This window comes from Poecilia reticulata, chromosome 5 (genome assembly GCF_904066995.2).
Source record: "Poecilia reticulata chromosome 5, P_reticulata-male-v2, whole genome shotgun sequence".
Taxonomy (NCBI): Eukaryota; Metazoa; Chordata; class Actinopteri; order Cyprinodontiformes; family Poeciliidae; genus Poecilia; species Poecilia reticulata.
The window spans coordinates 11,143,145-11,168,880 of record NC_088834.1 but is presented as its reverse complement, the minus strand read 5'-3'; the positions used below and the strand labels follow the sequence as shown (position 1 = coordinate 11,168,880).

Genomic DNA, 25,736 nt, shown 5'->3' with positions numbered 1-25,736 from the left:
CAATGCTGGGCTAAGTTCGCTCTGTGTTATTTCTTCAAAATTTAAGTGTGATATTTCTTGTAATTTCAGCAACTGCTTGCTTTACAAAATACTCCCTAAAACTTTGAGGTTATGCTTTGCAGTTTTGTGCTGCATCACAGTGAAAAATGCCAGTGGAGTGCGTTAAACAAGAATGACTTACAGTAAATGGAAAGTGAATGAAAGTGGGTCTGATGAATCAGCAGAAATGGTTTGAGTGGTTTAAATTTTTCTCAAAATCCAAGACTAATAGTCACAGTCAGAGAATGGTCTCTCATTGAGTTTAAATTAATTTGTTTCATTGATTTCACACTGATTATAATTTTTTTAAAAATTTTTTTATGCGCCTCAAGAAATGGGCTCTGTTCCAGCCCCTTTAGAAATCGTAGATAAATAATGATGACTCGTTTCGTGTTCTTGTAAATCTATTGAAATGTTTGTTGCAGGGCAGCAAATAAAAGGCAGTTCTCTTGGAGCTTTGGCATTAATATTACAGGAAGGAATGCAGATCGTCCACTTTATTTGTTGGTAGATTGAGTGCAGTGCTCTGTGTGTGAGTCATTAAAATCCTGCTTCCTGCAAGTGATCGCAAACTACTCCAAGTCTGAAACATGGTTTTTTGTGGAGTTTTGGGACTCTACGAAAAACACAGACTCGCGTTTTGAGAGTTATTAGACATATTTTACATTTGCTTTAAATATCCATATAATGTAATCTTTGTAAAGTTTTCAGTTAAAATCTTTATTAATTAGCTTAATGGAATTAAATGTGAAAAGAAATATAACAAAGTATCAAAGTACTGAAAATCTTTAAGACATTTAGTATCAATGTGAAACTAAATAGTTTTTCTCAAGGGAAATTCGTGTTCTATTTGCTCTTGTTTTGTGGCTCCATATTTAACCATCAGCTCCTCAGTTTACCCGTGCTGCAGTCGTCCTGACGCCTGGTAAGTCCAGGCCAGTGACATCAGGCTGTCATGTCACCCCTCTGAAAACCTGCTTGTATGTCCTGCAGGACTCCCGTAACTAGTTTTGAAAATTGACTGTAGTAGTAATAATTTAATACGGCTCACTGCGGTGGCCTGCAGCAAACGAGGGATGACTTCAAAGATTTGGACATGAGTAGTGTTAGAACCAGGAGACAGTCAATAAATGGGATGATGCACCAGCTGGCAGGGGAAGTAGTATGAATAATGCTTGCTTTTAGTATGCTGTTACATCAGTTTTTATATTCAGTACTTATAATGATTTCATCTCTGATCTGATTGGAGTCTAATGGCATTCTGGGCTGAAGCCAGGACTTTAGAAATACAGAGTTTATCTGTGCTCAGTGCCATTTCTCTAATGTGTATTTGACAAATTATCAACGTTTTCTCACTATTGCAGTCATATGATTAACTAATGTTGGTATTTCAAATTTATGACCACGCCTGTTGAAAAATTATAATTTTTAAGATGTATAACTAAGAATGAGCAACATTTATTCTTCCATCTACAGAATCAATTTCCAAAGGCACCTTTGGAACAGTGAATACTATTAAATGTACCAAATTCCTATTATTTGGCTGATATTAAATATGAATAAATATGAATCAAAACATTCTGTTCATCTGTTTGGTCCTCCAGGCTTTCAACCAGCATTCAGAGGACACTATAAACTGGTCACGAGTCCATCGTAGGGACGCAAACGAGAGTATCAGTCATGGATGCCAACAAGAATGCAATCCAAGGGATATCTTTTCAATTTCAAAGGGATATCTAAGAAATTTAATGAAGCATATGTCCTAATTTTTACATTTCCTTACTAATTATGCACAAACTTGCATTACACAGATGAAATTCATGTTCATGTCTACGATTGAGAAATAATTTGAAAAAGGATGAGAAAATAAAGGTTAGCACAAAGTATCTGAGGAGAAAATGAAAAGTTGTCAATGATATTAGGTTTGTAAGCTTAGCCATTATTGCTTCCAAACTCTTAAAGCTCAGTCGGGCTGCATGGGAATGAGCTGTGACCAGCCTTTTTCAAATTCTACCACAAATTTCTGGGCTTGTTCTGGGCCTGTTCTGGGCTTGATCAGGCCATTCCAGAACATCCACTTTTGGATGTTCTGAATTTGTTTAGCTTCATCTGGATGTTTCAGATATTTGGCTTGCTGGAAAATAAATAAAGTCGCCCTTCTCTTAAAGATGGAAACAAATTGCCATCTAGCATTTTCCTGTATTTTGCTGCATTCATTTTACCTTTACAAGCTTTTTAAGGCTTGCTAACCTGAAGCATACTGTGCACCAACATACTTCACAGTAGACATCTGTGATGTGCATTGTTTGGTGCCTGCCAAACACAGTGTCTTGTCTGATGGCCAGAAAGACTAAATAACTTTCTTTCACTTGATTATGGAGTCTCTCACATGCTGTTAGGCTAACTCTAGTCAAGTCTTGAGTTTTATCAACAGTGTCTTTCTGATTGTCACTTTCTCATGAAGCTTTGACCCAGGCAGCAGTTGTAGTCTGCAGAGTCTCTCCCATCTCCGCCGCTGTTACTCTTTCAGGATAGTCATGATGAGCTGGTGTTTTACCAATTTTACCAAGTATTTTTGGTCCAGTTTCTAGTGCAAATATCTTAGTACACTTGGAATAAGACAAACTAAGTAACTTTTCAGCAAGATATACACACTTGTTTTAAGTAAATAATTCCTTAATATTGATGAAAAAGTACTTGTTTCATTGGCAGATAAATTAGTAACAGAGCAAATTAACTTATAAAATGTCTTGTTATAAGAGAAATAATCTGCTAATGGCACCAGTACTTCAGCAATATTAAGGAATTATTTAATTAAAACAAACCTCTTCATCTAGGTAGAAAGTTACTTTTACGTTAGTTTTGTCTTATTTCAAATGTACTAAGATATTTGCACTATAAACTTGACCAAAAATACTTTAAGATTTTGTGTGCTTACAGTGTTTCTTCTTGCATGAAGTCAGCCTGATCTAGACAGATTTACACATGGGCCATATTCCTTTCTTGTCTTTATGTATTTAACTGACCTCCAGGAGATGACCGATCCTTTAGACATTTTTTATGCGTTCCTTGACTTTTCATAACCATTTTCTCTGATTTGCTTGGGATGTTCATTTATCTTCATGCTGTAATGGTAGCCAGGAATACTGATTAACCAGTGAATCCAATCTTTATGCTACAATCACCTGAGACGCACTCAGGTGATGCACTCTCAAGCACCAGTACTACTAGCACCAATTAACTGGACCTCTGATGAATTAGGTCAGTCAGGTGTTGAATCGTCTTTATTCAATCTCGTATTTTATGTTACACGTTTTTAATTCAACTGTAGGAATCAGTTCTCACTTTGACATTATACGATTTTTATGTAATTATTTTGTCAAAAAGCCAAATTTTGTTTCTCAAGATTGATTTGTAAAAGCAACAAAAGGTTAACACAACCATGTAGTGAGTACTTTTTACAGACACCGTAGATAATCTTTGCTATGAAAGTGCTCGCAAACATAAAGCATTATCAAAAAGTAGCCAGACATTTAATTGGCAAATTTCTGTTAGAAATATATTTTTACCAAGAGAACAATGTGTTTCCTGTCTACAGCCTTAGAGAGCAGCAGGCTTTGTGGTTACAGTCAGTATGTCATCATCCATATATCTTCAGAAAGAGACCGTGTGCTCTTGTTGTTTGTCCTGTCTTTCTCTGTGATGGACTGAAATACCAACTAACCAAAATTTCTCCTGGAATGGATCGATGATTTGTCCAGGAGGATGAACCCTTAAGAACCCAGTGTTCATGATTCAACCACAATAAGGAGAGTGGGCAGAAATGGCACCTCATAGAGGGTCCCAAGCCAAAAACCATTGCTGACCCAAAAGAACATAAAGACCCCTGTTACATTTGCCAGAAGAAATAACATAGATGATCCACAATACTTTGGGGAAAATAGTCTGTGGATTGTTTTGGAAGGTGTGCAACCTAATATGTGTGATGTCAAAGTAACAGAGCAAGAAATCAAACCAGCAGCCAAACATGCCTCTGCTTGCCGCTTCAGGATGTACAACTTGCTATAATTTATAACAGCGTTTAGTTTTTGGGACAATTCCTTTTTTCACAGAGCTAGATCGGTTTGGATAGCTGTTTTCTCATTATTGGAAAAGGTTTTCTTTGTACTTATTTTGGGGGCGGAACTACTTTTTCCAGCACTATATGTGGTGATATACCTAATTTCAAGCTGATACTATTTCTCTTCTAAACAATAAAGACAAATCTAAAATATTTCATCAACATTAACAATAAAATCATGGTTAATGTGTCATTAACTCATCTTCATAAAATGTAACCTAATGAGACACAATATTCAGTTAGCAAGCAATGAACATAGCAATTCCTGCTATAATACATTTCCATGAAACTTTCTTTTAGTGTTCGCTCTGTGTTCATGCCATTTTCATACCATTCTGAAGCTTATCGTTTTGCTTGAAGCAATCCATTTGAAACTTGCTGTAATTAAATGCTGTTGAGTCATTTTTTTTTGGTATCAGGACTGTCAGGGTTACTTCAGCCTGTGGCCATTCTGTTCCTGCTTCATTGTGTGTTTCATGTCACCTGATTCAATAGTGAATCTGATATTGGCGCTTTGATGCTCTGTTACTCATAACTTGATCACACAACTTGTGATGAATAAGCGCTGAGCTACCTCACTTTAGCAGAGTTTATAAAATGTAAGAGCTGAAGATTAGATTGAATGTGGGTGAAAAATGTGAGTTCTTATTGTCTCAAGGGACTGTGCTGTATCTCCTTAGTTGGCTTTTTTATAGTATGGCAACACAGATCAAGGCAAGTAAGACCCTGTGTAACACAATGAGCTCATATTGAGTGTAAATAGATCCTTCCCAGACACACGTCTCGAGGAAACAACTGAATGCTGCCCCAGAGAGCTTCTATCTGGTGTAGTAAACCTGCAAACCTTTTAACATTTGCTATTTTGGTTGTTGTGATACAGAGCCCTTAAATCTGAAGGGGCTTCTGCTGCTGATGGCACAGTGAGGATAAGAGGAGAGGGTATTTGAGTTATGTGCTTGTTGGCTATTTATAATGACATGAGGAGAGCTTCTGCTTATAGTTCTCTAATGGTTGAGAACTATCCTGAGGTTTTTCCCCTTCACCTACATTGTTTCCAAATTCTGCTGCAGCGAATTTTATCTCTAGTGCAACATATGAAACAAAAAGGTTCAAGTGGGCCCTTGTGAATAAGGGTTTAAATGACATTTGATAATTACACTAGGGAGCCTTGTTGTTGTTTATTTTTATGTTTGCTGCTGAGCAAGACGTGAATGCACCATTTAGAAAGCTGCACTCAGATGAATAGAGATTAATACTTATATGAGCATTCATTCTTCTAAAATATATTGTAAATAAAAAAGCATAAGTCATGAAGCTGTCAGTCATTTACAAAAACAGTTTTGTGAAAAAAACATCTTCAGAGCAAAATAAAGTTTATTTTTCATCATAAACCTTTAACACAGACGTTACGCTGGCAGTTCTTCGCTGAAACCATGCAAGTCATCTATTATTGTTTCTTGTTGGAAGATATGTAACTGGTACTGACAGACATCTGCTCTGATCTTAATGCCTCCCTTTTCAATGTGCAGCAAGTTGTCTTTCTCTGAACAGCTTTTCAATAGTTTTTGACCAGAATTGTTCGATTTTGATTTATTTCAACCTGTTGCCGTTGATTCAGTGCGCTTAAAATGGACTGTGCTGCACTACTCTCAAATGGGATAGCAAAAAGGTCTCCGGTTGCAGAGAGGTTCATGTTTACATGTGGACTTGCTTTGGTGCTTTTGCTGGCATGGACACTCTGTCTCACTCCCAGGATGGTCTCGTGCAGCCAATGTGGACGCAGACATGTTATCTGGAGTTTGGTGTCACCGGCTGAGTGCAAATCTGAAACAAGAATTTCTGAGGCTGAACTAATCCTCTCATTAAACCTCAGGATTCATTAAGAATAAGACCAGTGGATAAACTTGAATCCCAGTTTTCTTCTAAAGGCTACAAGGGAAGTCACTCGAAAAGGATACGAAGGTCAAAGTAAAGATGCCAGTTAACCAAACATGTACAAGACACATCCATATTTTCGCACCAGAGAGGGAAAAGTAATACATGATGAAAGCCTCTGCAAGCAAACGTCTAAAAAGTACCTATCAACATCACCCCAATAATAACAAAATAAGTGAAACTGAAATCTTTCTTATGTAACTTCAATCAACTTCTGCCTAGAAGAGAAAACATAGAACAGTTCATGTTAAATTTGCCTCAATCACAGTATTGTATGCATATCACAAATATCCACTTTGGCCAATGAAAGCAGTTTATAAGCAGTAAATAGGAATTTGTCTGACAGCTGCCTGTGGTCTCTCATCAGTCATCAGTCTATCTGGTCATCGTTCATTTCCCGCAGATATGTGAGCTTTCACAAATGAATCTGGCATTGTGTAACTACATGAGCCGTGGGAGGGAAGTCAGTATGGGTCCATTGATTTTAAAACATTGCTGGTATTCCACAAGCTATTCATGACAAATGTTCAGTGATGATTCTCCTGTCTTCAGAACAAACTGTTCATGTGTGCTAATGACAAGAATTTGACAAGCAAAAATAATAGTGTGAGATTCTGGTATTAAGTTTTGAAGTGAGTTGGTCATACGGAGGGAAAATTACTAGTTACTCCATAACTAGTAATCATCTGTGATGATATTGCACAAACATGGCACAAGCACTTCAATATATTTCCTGGAGACTATAGAAAAATAATTCATTCATAATTCTAATTATAATTACAGTTCATAATTATAATTCTCACATAGATGGAGGTATTTTGGTTAGAAAGAAGATCACTGTAGGTTATTTTGGGGTCACAAGTTTTATTTTAAATTTGGATCACAACCATAATCTAAGAACATTTGTTATAAGAGAAGAGTGTGTACAACTATAGTTTGGGCATTTTCATGGACTTTTATCTTTATAATTTAAAAACCAAGCTGGATGTTCTTTTTAGCACTTGGGCTGTTTTGAGAAGCATTAGAAACCCAAATGGAAGTATAAAAACATGAAAATGGAAATTTTGAATTAAAGGTCTCCTTTAAAAAAAAGAAAATCCACTTTTCACATGGATACAAAACAAATTTGCTGATTGAATTGAAAAGTGAAATTACGCGCCATCGCTGCATCCTTACCATTTACTCTGAAGGGCAATGCCCAGCAATTAGATTTTCATAGATATCTGAAAAGGGACTGCGTCTAAGTTTTTCTACCTCCCTGTTACTGACGGTTTTGAACAGTTTTCACCTCATGATAATGTGGAGGACCAAAGCTGACATACATACACACAATACTGTGAGTTTATAAACAGCAAAAGGGGGAACTGGTTTGGTGGTTTCAGTTTTACAATGTTGTACAATAAACATTTTAGAGCAATAACCAAGCACATATTTTCCCTATTTTCTGTTTTCTCTGGGTTTTCCTTTTTCCCAGAGTCAGAGTTTTAATTTTGTTCCAACATCATCAACAACGGCTGACAGTAATTATTGTCAGTGGTCATGAATGAAAAAAGAAGATTTCCTGTCATTTATTTTCTGTTGAACTAAACGCATAAATGTATACAAATGGCCCCAGTGAACCTGCCTCACACAGTCACAGTACAATAGAGAATTTCAGTATGCTAATTTGCATTAGAATAGGATGACTGAAACTACTTTTCATCCCTGGTTTAGGAGTTCAGAATAACCATACCCTTATTTCACTCCTCCATTCATAAATTATGTTCTCTTCTATTCTCTTTCTCAGTTGGTCTCACAGCATCTGCCCTGTGGAGTGTATGAGCTGTTGTGCTGCTTAAATTTAGTGGAGATTAGGAAGAGAGAAGCATCTACATTCTCTCACACACGATTAATGCTCTTTCTGCCTCCCACTTACTCTCTGTCTATTTAGCATTCTTCCATTCCTCCACAGTGCTGCCCGGGCGTGGACAAAAGCTCAGTGGGAAGCAGGGCTGCCTGGATCAGGGCTTTCAAGAATATTGCTCTGCGGACCACATGCTCACTGAAAGCACCGGGACAATCTGCAGAGTCAGGGGGAAGCGTGCAGCTTAACTGGAGAGGCAGATAAAAATGCACAATTTGAACTGTGTTCAAAGAACAGAGGCTGATTCTGTTATTCAGAAGCAGTTTGTGTTCTGAGTTTACATCAGAATGTTTTCTTTGTGCATTATCTCAGTTGATTATGACTGTTGAGGTTTAATTCTAGCTTAGCTTCCACAGTGTCTTGTATTTTTCTTCTGAATATCATGCAATCTGTGGGGGAGGTGTCCAGCGTCTGATGAAAATGGGGGGCTACGAGGGGTGGCAGGGATGAATAAATCACTGCAGGGTTCTCTTCAGATTAAATAAGTGTGTCTATACTTGTTTGTGCATGGAGGCATTTGGGTTGATACTCGTACTGACGCAGTTTAATCAATCAGCCGATGGCAGCCTCGACTGGGATCTGATAAAATGAAAGACGTCAAGAAAAAGCCCCTTAGGAACGGAAATTACAATGGGAGGTGGAGGTTTTATGTTTAAATATGTAAGTAATTGGAACAATTGACTAATGCGTTCATTCCAACATCTCAGGCTTTCAGCAAATTCTAAAAACACACTATGAGAAAGCTGAAGATGTAAAAACCATACACATATAAAACAAGTGGGGTTAATGACTTTGTTATGATTTGCTTCAAAAGCACCTTTGAAAGTTTTCAGTCTTTGAGGACCAAAGAAGGGAAGTTAGTTAGTAGTTAGTTTCTCAAGATGTTTTCTGCAAATTAATAATAGAAGGAATTATTCCTTTAGCAGACAAATTTTATCACAAACTATATAATTTACAAATACCCAACATATATCTAATTAGTCACCCACACAACCAGTTTAGTTCAGTCAGCAGCTTTGATACCGGCATTAAAAGGTGCTTAAAACTGCAGCTGGTTGGGAATTTAAGACTGAATCAAGACGTTCGTGCTTTAAGTTAGAAAGATAACTTACACTGAATGTTTTTGAATTGTGATGCAGAGTAAATAACAAATGCAAAACTTACCGTAAAACTGATTTGAAACAAAGCTTTTGTAACTAGATAATTGTCAAAATAATTTCCACGGCTGTTTTAACACTGTGCTGGAGTTATGCTGTTTATTTCCTTTGGAGAAGTTTTGAAGGATAGGTGATTTGATTCAGTGATAAATGCTGAACCAAAAGAGAGGACTCCTAAAGAGTAAATTTAAGACACCAGATACACATAAACCAATCAATACATGGATAAGTGGATAGGAACAGAGACAAAAGAACAACATCGGGGAGGCCCTCTTTATCTTACTGCATCTATGCCAGAAAATGGATCTTCATTTATTGATCAGTGGAGCAGGTGTGGATCTTGGGGGCTGTTAAAGATTAATATGCATCACATACACAATTACCAATTACTTTTATAGGTGGAACATTGTTTTCTTTCACTTTTTCAACTTTTCCAGTAGTAGTGTAAAACCTTTGTTGGATTGAGATGTTGCAGCTTTTGGGATAACCACAAACTAATCATTTCGGCAGGAAGTTGAGTCACATCCGTGGGCAGTGAAGCGTAATGTCCCAGAGGATTTTGTACCCAGACAGGCAGCTGTTTCTGTCTCTCTCTTGCACTTTTTATGTTTTGCCAACCATTATCTGCTCTCTCTGGAGTGAGTGAGATCTGAAGTGTTAAACGTGATGATACACGTTTTGGTCACCCCATTATCAGCTGCTGTTTTCCCATCACGAGATGTAAAATGAAAACTTGGTGTTAGGTGTGAAAGTTTGGATTTTCTGAAAGAGGGTTTTATTCTAGTCTGCATTGTTGAACAGTGTGCTGTATAGAAAAGATGTATATTTTAATTAAATGTAGTTAATAAAAAAGATCCATTAGTTCCTGGCTGTAGCTGCCATGCCTGGTTTACTCTGAAAGGAAATTAAAACAATAAACAATATGATCAAAAGATTAAAAACCCATTACATTTTAACATGCACAGGAAACACATGGTTGAGGAAGCTATAAAGACAGCTAATTTTATTCATTGTAATGTCTCCTCTGGCTGCTCCTCTTAATAGCACACTCCTTCCTAAAGTGCACAAGAACCTCCGGAAGAGGAGAACCAGCACCGACCCTGCAGATTAGAAAAACATTCCTAATTTTCTGAACACAGGAGAATACGGTTCCTTAAAATGCAACAGTGATGACGCTAAATAATAGACAAAGTTCTGAAAGCAATGTTAATGTTGAACAAACCTGTTATTTTAATATACCTGTAAACACTTTTGAGAGCTAATTTACAGACTAAGGAGAAGTGGAACAGCTTTTTAAGTCCTGTGGGACACATGAGAAAAACTGGACTTACAGTTTTATATTTAACAGCTTTCGAATGATAACAATTTAAAATAGATGTCAGTTTCTGGAAAGTAAAAAATATGTTTGAGAATTTTATGATTTTTGAAAAACAGACCCTAGAATTCTACTTTTATCCCTGAAACATTACAACTTTTTAGTAACAAATCATGTTGCTATTTCTGTAGAATTGATAAGCCTGAAACTAAATCATATTGGATGCAGCACAAAGTTACTTTAATCAATGATTTGATACGCAGCAGATGGTAATGCTGGCAGTCCTTGTCAGATGAGCTAATCCATGTGTGCATGTTATAAATATTGGAGGCATGTGTACAGTTACCTGTAAGCTCACAATCGTCACCCTTGCAGATGTTTTCTACTGCATGTATGCGTGTGTGTGTGTGTCCAGGTCAAAGGTCATAATCGTTTTTTCAGGATGACGACAGAAGGTCTGAAGTACCTCTTGGCCTCTTGGGGATTGCTTAGGGACAGTGTATACAGAGGAGCAGATTCACACCACTGTGGGATTGACAGATGGTGAACGATCTGAGCACACATTATGAGGGAGCAGCAGTAAGAATCTAGAAACTAACTATTAGAAGTGTTGAGGATCATTTTAAATTGCTTCTTAAAACTCATTTTTACTCTTTGGCATTTAATTGATGTTTTGTTTTGTGCTCTGTTTTGTTATTTGTGTTGTTCTTGTGCGGCACTTTGGTGCAGTTTTATACCTGTTTTAAAGTGCTATATAAATAAATTTGACATTGACATTGACATTGACATTGAGGATGGGTTTGATTTGGCTTTTAGGGAATTCGTTGTCGAGTTAAAACTCACAGCTGCAGGATTCCAACAAAGGGCTGGGTTTCCTGAGAAATACCTTCACTTAAAGCACAACACTGAAGAATCCTCTGGGTCATTAAAGATTAAACATATTGTTTGGCTCAAATCCAGACTTCCTTTGTTTAGTTTTTTTCTGGTTTGATGATAAACCTCAGTCATTTTTCATAAACTAACAAAAGTGCTTTGAGTTCTTCTAAGAATGTGAAATAACGTTTTGCAGATGCTTCAGTGTCTTTATTGTGTGTCTTGATTTTAATGTTTCAGCTGTTCATGGCCAGTTACTTCAGCAAAATGTCTCGGTAACAAAGAGAAGACAGTGTTGTTTGGTTAGCTTAGGGGCTTTTTGAGGTTTGATCACATGAGGCAGATTTTATAGAAGAAAACTCAAAGAGTTTAAACTTTTTTATCCCTTAGATGAGGATGCAATCTGGCAGACACACAACCTCTGTTTTCAGTAACAGTTTATTAAAATGTGTCAAGTGACCTAATGTTTTCTCCTTCTTGTCTGTAGAAATTGAATATGTTCCTTAATATGTGCTTTGTGGGTGATATCAAGTGTTGGTGTGAATATGTATAAGCGTTTGTGTGTGTGTGTGTGTGTGTGTGCGTGTGGGTGGGCGTGTGTGTGTTAGAGGGGATAAAAAAGGGCTTGGTGGGGGAAGGGTCATCAGGACTGCCAGGAGAAAGTGTTAGGGTCACTGCACATGCTCCCCTTAGTGAACACATCTGTGTGATGAGCGCAGCGTAATGGATGCTGGTGTTTTTGTGGCGATCAACTATGAAAACAAAGTAGACTACTGTAGAGATGGAGCAGGGGTCAAAGCAGAGGCCAGAGAGCAAAGAAAAAAGCTGTGCAGGTTTCAACAGCAGTGTTTTAATAAACACAAAAGCAACATTTCTTTCTTACACAGAAATCTTGATCAGTACATTCAAATCGTAAGATTAACAGTCTCTTTTGGAGTTGGAGTTTAGATAGATGCATTGGTGTATCCTGGAAGTCTCACGCTACGCCTGAATGCTGTCACACTTCACTTAACCCTGTTTATATTGCACATATGAAAACTTATTGTTACTTTCTAATTGTTATGCATTTGTTACGGAGCTGCACCAGCCAGGATTGTGTTGGCTGATAATAAGTTATGTTTTTCTTTGACAACTGAGCTGTTGGATGACAAAACACAGAAACTGAGGTCTGAAGACGAGGAAAGTTAAAGTGTTTATATATTCACATTGGTGCTCATTTGATACTTAATGTACTTGAACTTGCTTGCCTGCAGTAAAAATATCAATGGGGAAAAAAAAGTAAAAAAGCAAGTAGCCAAAGGCACACTATGAATAAAGTGAAAATAATATGGTTAAAGTGCCTTTATGTCATACAGAAGTTCCAGTAAAACATTTTTCTGACCAAAGATTTGAGACCTGAATCCCCAAATTGCTTTGTCTCTTCTATGTCCTCATCCTGGAACACCCTCAGACAGATGCTGGTACTGACGCTGGTGGTACCACTGGGCTCATGAGGGTATTTCTTTAAGCACAGTCGCCATCGTTTTAAACACTGTGATATCTGCAGAGCCAGTCTGCAGCAAAACCAACATAGCCTGACATCACACATACTCACCATGGAGGCCATGTCAAATGTGGATTTACTGAAAATTGAGTTTAGTACTGGGGATTACGATGGGATGGTCTGAGTCAGCATTAAACAATGAGTCGGCACAGACTTGGCAGAAGGGAAAATAGATGAAAGTATTACTCATCCTTGATGCTTTAGAACAGGTGCACATGTCTGTGTGCTGAGCTGCAACCACTTTACTTTATTTCAGTATCTCTGTGTACATTAAATGCTTCTAAAATCCCAACCCAATGTACCTTACTGCTATAAATAAGAGCAGAACAGATTTTAGTACTCTAAGAAACTAATTTCCAGTAATATTAAAGCCTACCTTCAACGTTTTGGTTTGCTTACATTCCTTGTCTATAAATGCTCTTGTGTGACACCTGCGTGATTTGTTTGAAATGAGCTTCCCTTTAGCTTTAAATAGACCAGCTTTCTCTGTCGAAAGTGTACTGCATATTTGGACCGAATCCTTTATGCTTAGAGTGCTGCTTAACAGAGATACTTTGCTGATTTTCTTTCAAGAACAAGCAAAGAATATTATTAATTTTCCAATGATCTAACGGTGTTGTGTGTTTACTCTTCGGCCATTGTGGCTTTAAAACCCTTTTTGCTGATGAGTTTAGGAAGCGACAGTTCTCCATGTCGCCATTGGTATAGAGGTGGTATAACAGATTACTCGACCTCCCAGAATGACACCCCAACGCCTGCATCTGCTCATGAATGAGCAAAGAGAGATATCTATCATCTTTACTCACAGACTTAGAACGGAGCCTACTGGAATGTTAAACTGGATCTTATCAGGTTTTTACTGCCTTCATCGCTTCCGTTTTTAAAAAAATAAAAAGATGCATTTACATGGTGCAGTGGTGGTGGTTTATCACCACTGCAGTAGTGGTAAATCTACTACTGCAGATTTACCACTGATGAATTGTAGCACCTTTGCTAGGCTTATGTCAGATCTAATGCGCTTGATACTGGGTCTTTTTATTCAAATTTAGAATTTTTTTCCCCAGAGATGAGCACAGTTAAATCTCTACAGGATTCTTTATCAAACTAGAGTCCAGCTGCACTTTAGGTGATACTCATGTCTATGAATCTTCACGGCTGGAGGACCTGTTTTATATAAACTTCAGAGAACTGTCAGATGATAAATTACAGCAATAAGTAATTAAATCAGAGAATCTAAGCATCCTAAATCACCATGAGAAAATGGTTTGGACTAAACAAATGGTCATCTTTTTAGGTGAATCTTAAATAAAGGATGTGTTTAACTGGCTTTGGCTATTCAAACTATACAAATCAGTCAAACACTTAGTACTGTAACTGGAAGCCGGAACACTTGCAGTAATACAGTTCATCTCTGGATTAACTGTATGATGATTGTAACAAAAATGAACTTAAAAGATTGTATAAACAAATCGAAGGATGCATTTTGATGAACGTCACCCACCTTTCCTGATAAGTTGATGCGTACCAGAAAAAGCAGTTTTGATACTTAAATATCTATTTTTATAATTGAACAAGATTGCTTGACAAAACTTTAGATTGTTCTCTGTTTTCGCTACATGTTCAGCTCCTTGCCTCTGTCATTTTTTTCTGTCCTCACTTCCATGCCTATGCTGTGGCTGGTGGTGTTGTAGGGAAATGAAGCTCAACGCTGGGTTTTTAAATAGCATCCTTGCCTGAATCAGCCGTTCCTAATATGGCAGAGTACGAGGACACTAGCCCCAAAATACCAGCCACCCCTCACTGGAAATAAAACTTTTCTGTGCCATAATCGTAATCTGTGCCTCTCGCAAGAAAAGTACACCAAAAACTCACAGAACTAATCAAGATTATAAGTATGCCGTACTGAATTTTGAGAGTTTCACTTGAGCTCCAGATGGCTATAGAAATAGCTTTAAAAATCTGTGGTTTTGAATATATATTACCTTGTTTGTTGAAGAAAATGCCATTAAAAATGGTAAAATTCGTCTTTTTTTGTTAGGATCTTGGTGGGAGCGCCACAGGCAGCAGGGCAGGGTCTGTTGACGGGAAGTCGGCCTGGAGCCCTTTTCCGTTGTCCGATCACGCCGGAGGAGTATGACTGTGAGAGGGTCAATATCGATGGAGACGGTCAGTTTGTGCTCAGCTTGGAAAATTCAACCAGTAATTAACTAGGTGATCTACAAGTAGCTTAATTACTATTTAAGTGTTTTAATTGCTAAATGTGTTCTGTGTTCTATCATTTGTAACATCAAGAAAAGCAAAACTTTGAGATAGTAGCTACACGTGAAAACATTGTGTTCTCGACAGTCGTCAAACGTGACGTCCTAATGCTTTTAATCCATTTATTGAGTTGGGATGGTTTCTTAAAAGCCAGAGTGCTTCAGAAACAATAAACACGATGACTCAACATGTCCTCCACAGAAAAAGGTCTAAAAAGCAGAGCTGCAGTAAACAGATGCAGTTTTTGGGTGCAATAAATACACTGCGGCATTTCTGTTATTGTTTTACTATTTTTTGTTCTTTTCACTGATCATATGGGAAATGTACTACACTACACCGCCCTGCAATTACCACTGGTATTGCTCTGTTTGTTTCATTTGAATACTCTTTTAGAAGGTCCTTACATAATCATTCTGCTCATTATCATCATCAACATTGACACTGATGCTTCATTTTCTGTTTTCACGCAGTAAGTCTTGACAGAGAAAGCAAAGACAATCAGTGGTTGGGAGTTTCGGTAAAAAGTCAAGGAATTGGAGGCAAGGTAGTGGTAAGTATTATTCTAAACACCCATCAGTGCAGAAAGGTGTCTCGTAATTGGGTGATAGCATATTGTTTTGTCTGAGCCACACTGAAGGAATAAATGTAATAAATTCTGCTTCTCACAAGACCTGTGCTCACCTGTATGAGCTACGACAACGAGTCACGCAACCTTCGGAAACTCGGGATCCCATCGGACGCTGCTACGTCCTGAGCGATGACCTGACGAGGCGGGACGACTTGGACGGAGGGGAGTGGAAGTTCTGTGAGGGTCGACCGCAGGGACACGAGCAGTTTGGCTTCTGTCAGCAGGGCCTGTCTGTCAGCTTCACTCCAGACAGAAACTTTATCCTGTTTGGAGCTCCAGGAACCTACAACTGGAAAGGTAATGTGTCAATGCAGCATTTATATATATTTCAGATTTTACAAAACATATCAAAGTTTAAGAAAGCATTATTGCAATATTCAGAAAGTGTGAGAAGTGGGGTAAACATCTTTATTGTAATCTAAGAAAGAAAGGCAGTCAATGGAAATATTATTAATATATTACTGACTGCAGGACAGAGCTAATGATTATAGGCCAATCTACTGATTGAACACAAACAGTGACAGATACTAAATCAAATTAAGCTCCTTGATTTATCTAATGCAATTATTACTTGATGGATTAGTTTCAGTCAGAGGTAAAGATGTAACAGTGTTTTCTTATTTTATGCATGTTCACATGTAAATTCGACTGAGCTCAACTTAGTTTATTTTTGTGATGCAAATTTACAACAAATTTAATCCAATTCACTTTACAAAACCCCAAATTTGTATCCAGAAACATGTTGTCAGAGCACATCCTTTGCTAAAAAGTTAAAAAGTGAGTTTGCAGAAAGATGAATAAGTTAGAACTGAAAATAATAATAATAATAAAAATATTTGTAAATATTAACCTTTTAAATGTTCACATTTCAAATTTGACTGTGCGTTCATCCTTTTTTTTTTTTTACTGATAATTGGCTTAGAAATAGAAGGTGTTGTTCAGCCAGCTGATACTGATACTTTCAACAAAAAATGTACATGTAAAATAAGTGCTTTTTTCTCAGTTCTGCACTAAAATATGATTTTACAATTGTTAAGTATTGTAGAAAAGCTAACAATTAGCTCTCTGTCACTGAGTATTTATTAATGCTTGACTCAAGAGCAACAGGGTGCAAACATTTGAAAATTCATAATGTCACCCTATAGGAGCTCAAAGCATAAAATCATAAAATAACAGAAGTACTTTTTTGTTTAGGTTAATTGGCTTCAGCCAAATATCACAAAAATTTGGGTGAAATTGTACCAGTTTGAGTAAAAAGTCAGTGATTGGTGCATCAATATTACATCATGTTATAATTTATTAAACAAGAATGAAGCAGAAAAGTAATTGAAAAGTAATTCTGCTGTGGCAGAAAAGTACACTGCAAAAACTGAAATCTTAGTAAGATTAAATATCTTAAATTAAGGAGATTTTTCTTGTTTTCTTTCTGACAAGATAATTTTTCTCACCAAGAGGGATTTATGTTAGAATATTTTTCTTATTTTAAGTGTTTTTGTACTTAATTATCTCAGTAAGATATAAAAGCTTAATGTTAAGAAAATATTACTTATTATGAGTAGATATGTGCTAGAATCTAGAATATCAATATTTACCAATCAAACTTCAAGTCTAGAACTTATTTTATATAAGTAAAAATTTCTTATTTCAAGCACAGAAAGCGAAATCACATACTTAATTAAATGTCTTCAGATAATTAAAACAGACTATGTCCAAATGGAATCCTTTGTGTTATAGTCAATGAAAAATTAAAAAAAACCCATGAACTTATACTCTTGTATAAGTTGGCAGAGTGTACTGGAAATTATAATTTAATATTTAAACGGTTGACATTTAACACAACAATTTCAGAGACAATATCAGTTTATATATCAAGATAATTCTTGGCATGTTTCCATCTGCTAAGGACCTTCTTAATCTGATCTTCTTGATGTAAGATGTGGGACCTCTTACTGACATGTCATGAAATTTCTATTGATGTGTGATTTGAAATGGCTGGTATTCCACACAATGAGATTAGAATCAACAATATTGATTGGGTCAATGTCATAATAAATATTTTAACTTTTGGTTTATATTTCAAATTCTTACTTTATAAGTTACTAATATTAGTTTGAACAATATTTTATTCATCATGTTTGTAACCCCTTTTATGACATCATACAATCCAAATGGGAAAGCGCCCAAAATGTCAGTGAGATGGTAGTAATGTTCGATACAACAGATTTTCTTTCCGATCCAATACCGAGTAAAATTTAAGATGGTATTGGCAATACAGATCCCATACTTTGTGCAAAGACAGTTAATTTGTTTCTTAATTAAATAAAAAATAAATGTAATCCATATCTTGGCTTCATAAAAAGAACACAATGTACTCTGATGCACTCATTTTAAACTCAGAAGTACATTGAGACAACAATCTTGTTTACTATAAACTATTTTAATTCAGCAGAAATATACAAAATATGTGAAAATGGAGTTGCAAACTAAAAAAAAGAAAATTAGTAAAGTAATAACCCTACTAAATATACTGCTCAAAAAAAATAAAGGGAACACTTAAGTGTTCACTTAAGTGTTTAAGTGTTCCCTTTATTTTTTTTTTAGCAGTGTACATCATTGTTTAATTATTAAAACTACTATAAAATGACAGCTGAAATAGCTCCGTGTCACTTTTTTATAATCTGTCAACATGTCCATTTCTGAGTGAGTGAGCGTCAGCAGCACGCTGCGCATGGGCATTACGTCCTTACACCTTACATACTTACCAGGCGGAAGAAAAAGTAGTTCCCATTAACAAAGTTTCATTTAGGCAAGATCTCAATAATTTAGTTACTTTCTAACGTGCTCTTGTTAATCTACATTATCTCAAATTACTAAAATGTTGAAAGTATTGATCCTTGGATCTGACAATAGATTTTAAAGAATTAAGTTCTGGTATCGGAAGAATCGATATTTCAGTATCAATCCGCACATCACTAACGGCAACGCCAGAGATCATTTAACTGCCCTCATTAACGGTTAATTCAGTTGTACTTAAAACAAGCCAATTTTACTAATACAAATAGAATATATGAGATTTATTTTCTTAATACATAGAGCATTTTTCTTAAAATAAGAATTTTTTAAGCTATTTCAAGAAATTCAGTGTCAAGTAACATTTTCTTTACTTGAGATAATTTTTCTTAAAATAAGATAATATATCTTACTCGTATAAGTAAAATTGGCTTGTTTTAAGTAAAAATACACTAATTTTAAGATATTGTAGGTTTATCTTGGTTAGATATTTTTTCTTGTTTTAGAAAATCTTGACAAGATAAATTTTCTTGTTCTGTTGGCAGATAATTTTTCTTATTTTAAGAAAATTCTACCCTATTTTTGTACTTTTTTTTCTTGTTTTTGAAAGGGGACTTTTTGCAGTGTAATTGAAAAGTACATTCCTAAAACAAAGTAGATTCTTAACAAACTTAGACTTAGAGTAAAACGTGCAAGAAAATAAAACTGAAATTGAAATGTGTTGTGCATTAGAAAATGTTTTCTTGTTACCCTGCTGTGCCTTCACCTGTTTCCTTTCCAGGCGAACTGCGAGTCGAGCTCCTGAACCAGACTGTTCTTGAACTCGGTTTCTATGACGACGGCCCGTATGAGGTGGCAGGTTACAATGAGCTCAATGCGCTGCTCATCCCCTTGCCCTACCACAGTTACCTGGGTAGGATTCGCCCTCTACGCTCACTGCTGCCCGAGCACAGGAGAGAAAGAGAGGGCCGTGGGAGGCTGACGTCCGGGCTCAGACTGTAACCTGACTAAACACAGGAACAGTAGCAAGACCTCAACCGCCCCTGACTGGAAGTGTTTTAGTGTCACTCCCATTCCCTGGGGATTATTTCTGGCTGAGCCCGTGACTCATAAAGCCCAAAATATGACTCAATATCTTTGTGTAAGCCCTTTCTCACAGTGGGTGGACATGTTAAAAACGCCTGCAGCCGACAGTGGCCTGAGATGAATTCTTCTGATGCCAGTGATTACTGGTTTTCTTATGGAAACAAGGGAAAACATTGTATGGTCCAGCTTCAGTGAGATGGTGCTGCCCTCATTTCACGTGCCACCCTCTTTGAGAAGCTGGAAGGGAGAACATTTGACAAATTTTTTGTGGGTGGGACGCAGTCTGAGCCCAAAACGTCACCTTTCCAACATGAACCCCGTGGTTCTGCAGGCGGAAGTGCTGCTGCGCCACAAAGACAAAGCATCAATCAATCACAGCTTGTCTCACCTGCATTCCCTCTTCTCCTCTTTTTCCTCCCTCACCATTTCACCACCCCATCACTCCCCTCCTACACTTGTCTTTTCTGTCTTTCTTCTCCCTTTTCTTTTGGGCCACATAGGGCTTTTGTTCATGGCTAGCGCCGTTGAAGATGCACTGCTGTACAAAACTCTGGAGCCTTCCACACCGTTTGAGGACGTAGCTCATAATAGCTACTTAGGTTTGTAGGCGTGGAGTGTTGTTGTTTGGATCCGGTTGGACTCTTAGTTGATGTAGTCTGTGTTCTGTCTCTGTCTTTGTCTTTATCATTTGTCCTCAGATGTAGATTTTTACTCTGTAGTCTTTGTACCATAATACGAGAAAGCCATCTACAGCTTTCTTTTTCTCTGAACTCTGATAACTTAATTTGACTTAATTTGATATTTTTTACATTAATTTCAGTCAGCATTCCCAACTTCCTGTTTTTGAGCCAAGCAGATGGTTGTCTCTCTGTGTTTATTAGCACGAGGGTGTTTGTCTGTTTTGTCCAACATCATTAGTGTATTTAGACCATTTGTCAGTGTTTGCTTTGGTGAAGCTTTCCAGGGCATCTTGGTGGTGGGTTTTCTGTTGATTGTTGGAGTTTCACTTAACAAAACTGTGTTAGAATTTAACTAACAACCCAAGTAAGCATTGTTGCACAGATGTGTTTCTAACCAAACTCTTACATAGACAGTGTAACAATAGTTATGCCGTTTTTGCAAAGTGTATTTTTCACAAAACTGAAAAAAAAACTTAAATGTAGTTTTCTTTTGTATTTTATGTGATAGAACAACACAAAGAAGTGCATAAAAAAAACAGTTATTTATTTTTATTTTTATTTTTTTTCCATTTGTATTAAGATCCATTTACTCTCATTACCCAGAATATTATCAATTGAACGTATGTCTGAAGTCATCTAAACAAGAGACTCAGATTGGGTATAATTTAATCTCAGCATTAATCCAACTGATTTGTGAAAGTCTCAACGGTTTGCTGAAGAAAAAGTGAACAAAGAACTTCACAAAGACAAAGAAACACCACATGCAGGTCAAGGATACAGTTTTGGAGAAGCAAGATTAGGTTTAATTTATCTCAGCATTAAACATCTGATTGTGAGCTTCTCATCCAAAAAAAAAGTTTTTCTTCCATTTCACATTTGTGCACAACTTTATAGTCTGTCATATAAAATAAATAAAACAAAACCTGATAAAAGTTTCTATTTGTAAAGTGGAAAAAATGACGAAAAGTTCAGTTAGTAAAATATCCACTGTATTATTTCATAAAAAGTTGCTATATTTTGCAGGATCTTGAGGACGTCTGACCAGATAAGAAAACACGTTTTTGTACTGGGTGGCCTGTAGATCGAAAAAGAGAATGTAGATAAATATTACAACGGTTTTTGGGCAAAAGGCTTTTATTTATTGGTTAGCCAATCTTAGTAAATTTCAGGAAAATATATTAATGTTATGGTGGAGCTACATGAAATCTCTAGGCATTAAAGATTCAGTGGCTTCTCTTAAGCTTCAGAAACAACATTTGGAAGGACGTCTCTATCAGGCATATTAAAACTGTCTGTTGTCAAAGAGCCAGCGTCTGCTAAACAAGACCAGTTTTTATTTATTGTCGATTTTCAGTTATTATTCTTGACTGTGTGGATCCACTATAAATCTCTCTCTATTCACATTCCTCTGAGCCTGGATACCCTCGCAAAGTTGAGCTGTCTCCTTGACAACACTAATTCCCTCCTGACCTTTTAGCCCTCGTTTATCACTCACATGCTGCCATTGATCCCGCAACCAAATGACATGACACACCTATGCATGCGTGCTAACATTTCAATCATTGCTCTTAAATATCACAGGATTTATAGATTTTATCACAATGTGGTCACAGCTGGTTAACAAATTATCGTTTCAAATTGGTGTCTTTCTGAATAATGGCAGGCATCCTTTGTGAAAGCCTCAAGGCCAAACCATATGTTACCCACAGAATGTAGAAAAGCACAAAAAGCAATTTTATAATACAGTTTTAATACTAGTCTGGTTTGAAATATTATCTCTTTGGGTATTTTCATTTATTGTCAATTTTATGCAGATTACTTGGTTAACGATTTAAGGCCAAATTATTTCAGATCACTTCAATTGTTTTCTTTTTTATCCATAAATACCATTAATTACAGTGAGGTTAAACAAATAAAATGAGCAACATTTACATAAGTTACAATATATAAAATCAAAAATATTAAACATATTTTATTATTCTGAGGTGAAAGTGTAACAGCCATACAGTTCAGAAGAGTTACCGCACTGGTAAACAATTTTTTCTGCTTTTACTCCACAGTAGGTTTTGCAGTGTTAAGCTTGCTGGTAGCATGCATGTTAAAAGCCACCATGTGCAGAAAAAGTATCACCGACCCTCCATTTATTGGTTTTAGAGGAGCTGCGATGTTAAATTCCACACCTGCCACCCTGGAGCTGCTCTCATTTTGTGTCCTTCTTGTCTCCTTTTGCATGTTTACTCAGAGCTAACAAATGTCCTTTGTGTTGTCATGGATTAACCCCTCCGTATAAACCCTCTGCCTGCTTTTCACACTGAAAAATGTATGTATTTGTATAAAAGACTTTAAATGATTTGTAATTTGTTTTACATCTTGATAAGAAAATGCTAACACGATATTTTCGTGAGGTAAATACACACTTGCTGCTCCTTTGGTTCACGAGATTTACATTCAAGTGTGTTTTCACATTCCTGCACACATCAGGTTGCAGAGAGCACACATAAAGACGGAGCGGATGCATTTGATCATAAATCAGGTTAATGTGCTTTCACTTTATTTACACACTGGCCCCGCCAGAGGCATGAGCTGCAGCGTCACCAGTCTCATCAGACCAGAACCAAACATCTCTTTCTGTTACTGTCACAATTAGCCCGTTTGCTTTTACCGTTAGACACAAACACAACCCACAGCATTTACACTCATCATGACTCTGTCATAAAATCAATAGTCACTTACGCCACACATTTCATTAGTAAGAAGACAAGCAGATCATTGCACATACTGAAGAGCCGCCACTAAACCTCACAGCCAATGCTAATGTCTGAACCCAAATCCGTTACTCCCCAACCCCCTTTTCCTCGTCTTATGCTTCTTTCTCCTCTTACACCAGGGTTTTCTGTAGACTCAGCTAAGGGTATAATGAATCTCAAGGAGCTGACCTTTGTGGCCGGCGCACCACGTGCCAATCACACAGGGGCTGTAGTGCTGCTGAGGAAGGACAACGTGCACCGACTGGTGCCACAGCACATCTTCTGGGGGGAGGAGCTAGCTTCCTCGTTTGGATATTCGGTGGCTACCACAGATCTTAACAAGGATGGGTGAGGAAAAGCTAATTCATAATTCATTGTGAAATTTTATGAGAGACCTGGTGGCCATCTGGCTTACTGTCAATTCCCACGAGGGGTCGCCACACATTTTTTGGCCAGTTCGGGGCTGTTGTATTTGAACCAAAAGAACATCATAAAAACATTTTTTGTCCCTGCTGGTTGATTTTTCTTGGAAGACGTTGGGGAAATCCAATGAAGCAAGAATAATCTATCAAATCCAACGCTCCTCGTGGAAATGAACAAAGGGAAAAAGCTTAAAGGCTGCTATAGAAAAACAGCTAAAACGCCAGCGGCTAATACATTTGCTATTGCCACTACAGCAGCAGATGAGATTTGACTCGGGGACAAATTGAGGAAGAGGTCAGGCTAAGAAGTAGCTGAAATGTTTGTAGATGTTTCCTGTAGGGTTTGTGTGTGTGAGTTTGTATGTTTAATAGTTCTTTTAATATTAAAAAGAAATAAATATAAAAAAAAATACAAAAGACTTCTTCAAAGTGAGCATCAAGAAAGTCTGCTTTCTGAGATATAACCGCATAAATCAAATTTGTTCAAAGATGAGGAGAGTGGTCTATAAACCTTCAAGCTCTAAATATTATTTAAATATGTGAAATTCTGTCTATTTCTGTTTCCAGATGGACAGATGTGATTGTTGGAGCTCCCAACTTTTTTGACCGCAAAGCAGAGATTGGTGGAGCTGTTTATGTTTTTCTAAACCCGCTCGGTCACTGGGACGACCAGGCCAGACCGATCCGCCTCAACGGGACGTACGACTCCATGTTTGGGATGACAGTCAGTAACATCGGGGATCTGGATCAGGACGGATACGGAGGTGTGGGAAACGTTGAATTTTTGTTTACAGAGCTTATGGCTGAATCATTAATCTTAATCAGAAACTTCATATATTAATAACAAAAAGGTTGTTTTTGAATTGTATGATTTTGAGACTGAGGTTTCTGAAATTTCAAAATGAAACGTGCTTTTCGGGTTTACTCCAGACTGGTGGGATTAGCAGGTTGAAAGGTCCTTATTAGTTGTGCTTGTGGAACCGAAAGTGGTAAAAATAAGTTTGTTTGATATTTGCAGATATTGCTGTGGGAGCTCCATTTGATGGAGATGGGAAGGTTTTTATCTACAGAGGCTCCGATGCTGGGATTGAAACTAAACCTGCTCAGGTCAGTTTCAGAAGGAAACCTAATAAGTTTGCATGTAATGTAATGTAATAAATGTAATCTGTATCACATCAGGTTCTGGATGGCCATGACTTTGATGTGACACGTTTCGGATACTCCATCTCAGGGGGGCTGGATATCGACGACAACCATTATCCAGATGTGGTTGTTGGTTCTCTTAATGACTCAGTGGTTCTCTTCAGGTAAGAAAAAACACCGGCAAACATTACTTTCACAGAGTCATTTTTCTCAGTAAACCTCTTCACAGAAAGTCATAGGTCTAATCTCTTGTTAATGTTTCCTAATTGTAATCAGTGTGCAGAAAATACTGCAAACAAGCAGACAATAAGGACATCTAAGCGGATGATTTAGTTTCCCTTAATGCGTCATAACGTGCTATCTCTGTGTCCTCAAGGTCTTGTCCGGTCATCCATGTGGTCAGAGAAGTATCAATTGACCCTCAAAATATTGATCTGGACCAAAAGAACTGCAAGGGAAGAGACGGCGTCTGGTATGAACAGATAATGTGAAAACCCTCTAACACGACTCGGCCCTAAACTAAAGGATTTGTTGCTTTAGAAAAAGTGTCTGTCAATATCTAACTGGGTTTTACGTTTCTCCAACTTCCTTTTAGTGTTGAGGTTAAGGCCTGTTTTATGTTCACAGCACACCCTCATCATTACTCACCACACGTTAGTAAGTCAAACTAAAGTTTTCAGCTTTTATATTGTTTAATGCACCTTCTTCACAACAGAAATTGTATCATGTGTCAAGAGATTTTACACTAACATTAGAAAGCTCTCTTATTTGAAGTATTACTACATTCAAATGAAATGCAGATATGCTTTAATTCGTTTAATTTTGATTCATTTCGTTTGCTCTCTTCAAGCCCTGGTGGTGCAGTTTGAAGCAGACACAGAGCGCAGAAAGCTGGGCCTCCCTCACCGTGTGAGCTTCCTGGGACGCAGCTCGCTGGAGCCTGAATACACCCAAACAGAAGAAGTGGAGCTGCATCGGCAGCGCGAGACTCACTGTGCCACGGCCGCCTTCCAGCTGCACGTCAGTTACTAAGTGCAACCATTTCTAAGTTTATGCTGCTTTTTTACCACCTATGTTTTTTTGTCGGCTAAACATT

General features: G+C 37.3%; 1 protein-coding gene and 1 long non-coding RNA gene across 5 annotated transcripts in view; one reads left to right on the top strand and one right to left on the bottom strand.

Moving 5' to 3' along the window:
- The window catches only part of itga7 (integrin, alpha 7), a 36,047-nt gene that overhangs the window by 2,176 nt on the left and 8,135 nt on the right, over positions 1–25,736 (top strand). For 3 of the 4 annotated variants that reach the window (XR_533654.3, XM_008408512.3, XM_008408510.3), the window contains 11 exons: positions 14,924–15,051; positions 15,615–15,694; positions 15,814–16,069; positions 19,344–19,475; positions 23,216–23,423; positions 24,065–24,261; positions 24,516–24,604; positions 24,677–24,804; positions 25,017–25,112; positions 25,236–25,297; positions 25,491–25,660. Coding sequence is in view for 3 of the 4 variants with exons in the window: in XM_008408512.3 (XP_008406734.2) it covers positions 14,924–15,051; positions 15,615–15,694; positions 15,814–16,069; positions 19,344–19,475; positions 23,216–23,423; positions 24,065–24,261; positions 24,516–24,604; positions 24,677–24,804; positions 25,017–25,112; positions 25,236–25,297; positions 25,491–25,660 (1,546 nt within the window). In the remaining variant the exon portion in view is untranslated. Of the gene's footprint in view, positions 1–14,923; positions 15,052–15,614; positions 15,695–15,813; positions 16,070–19,343; positions 19,476–20,148; positions 20,248–23,215; positions 23,424–24,064; positions 24,262–24,515; positions 24,605–24,676; positions 24,805–25,016; positions 25,113–25,235; positions 25,298–25,490; positions 25,661–25,736 lie in introns of all 4 variants that reach the window. The other variant, XM_008408511.3, reaches the window with a different exon arrangement.
- On the bottom strand, positions 10,136–15,937 carry LOC145551661 (uncharacterized). The gene is made up of 3 exons (XR_014087544.1): positions 15,826–15,937; positions 14,868–15,022; positions 10,136–10,254 (listed from the first exon to the last, which is right to left on the bottom strand). It is a non-coding gene; the product is annotated as an uncharacterized LOC145551661 (long non-coding RNA).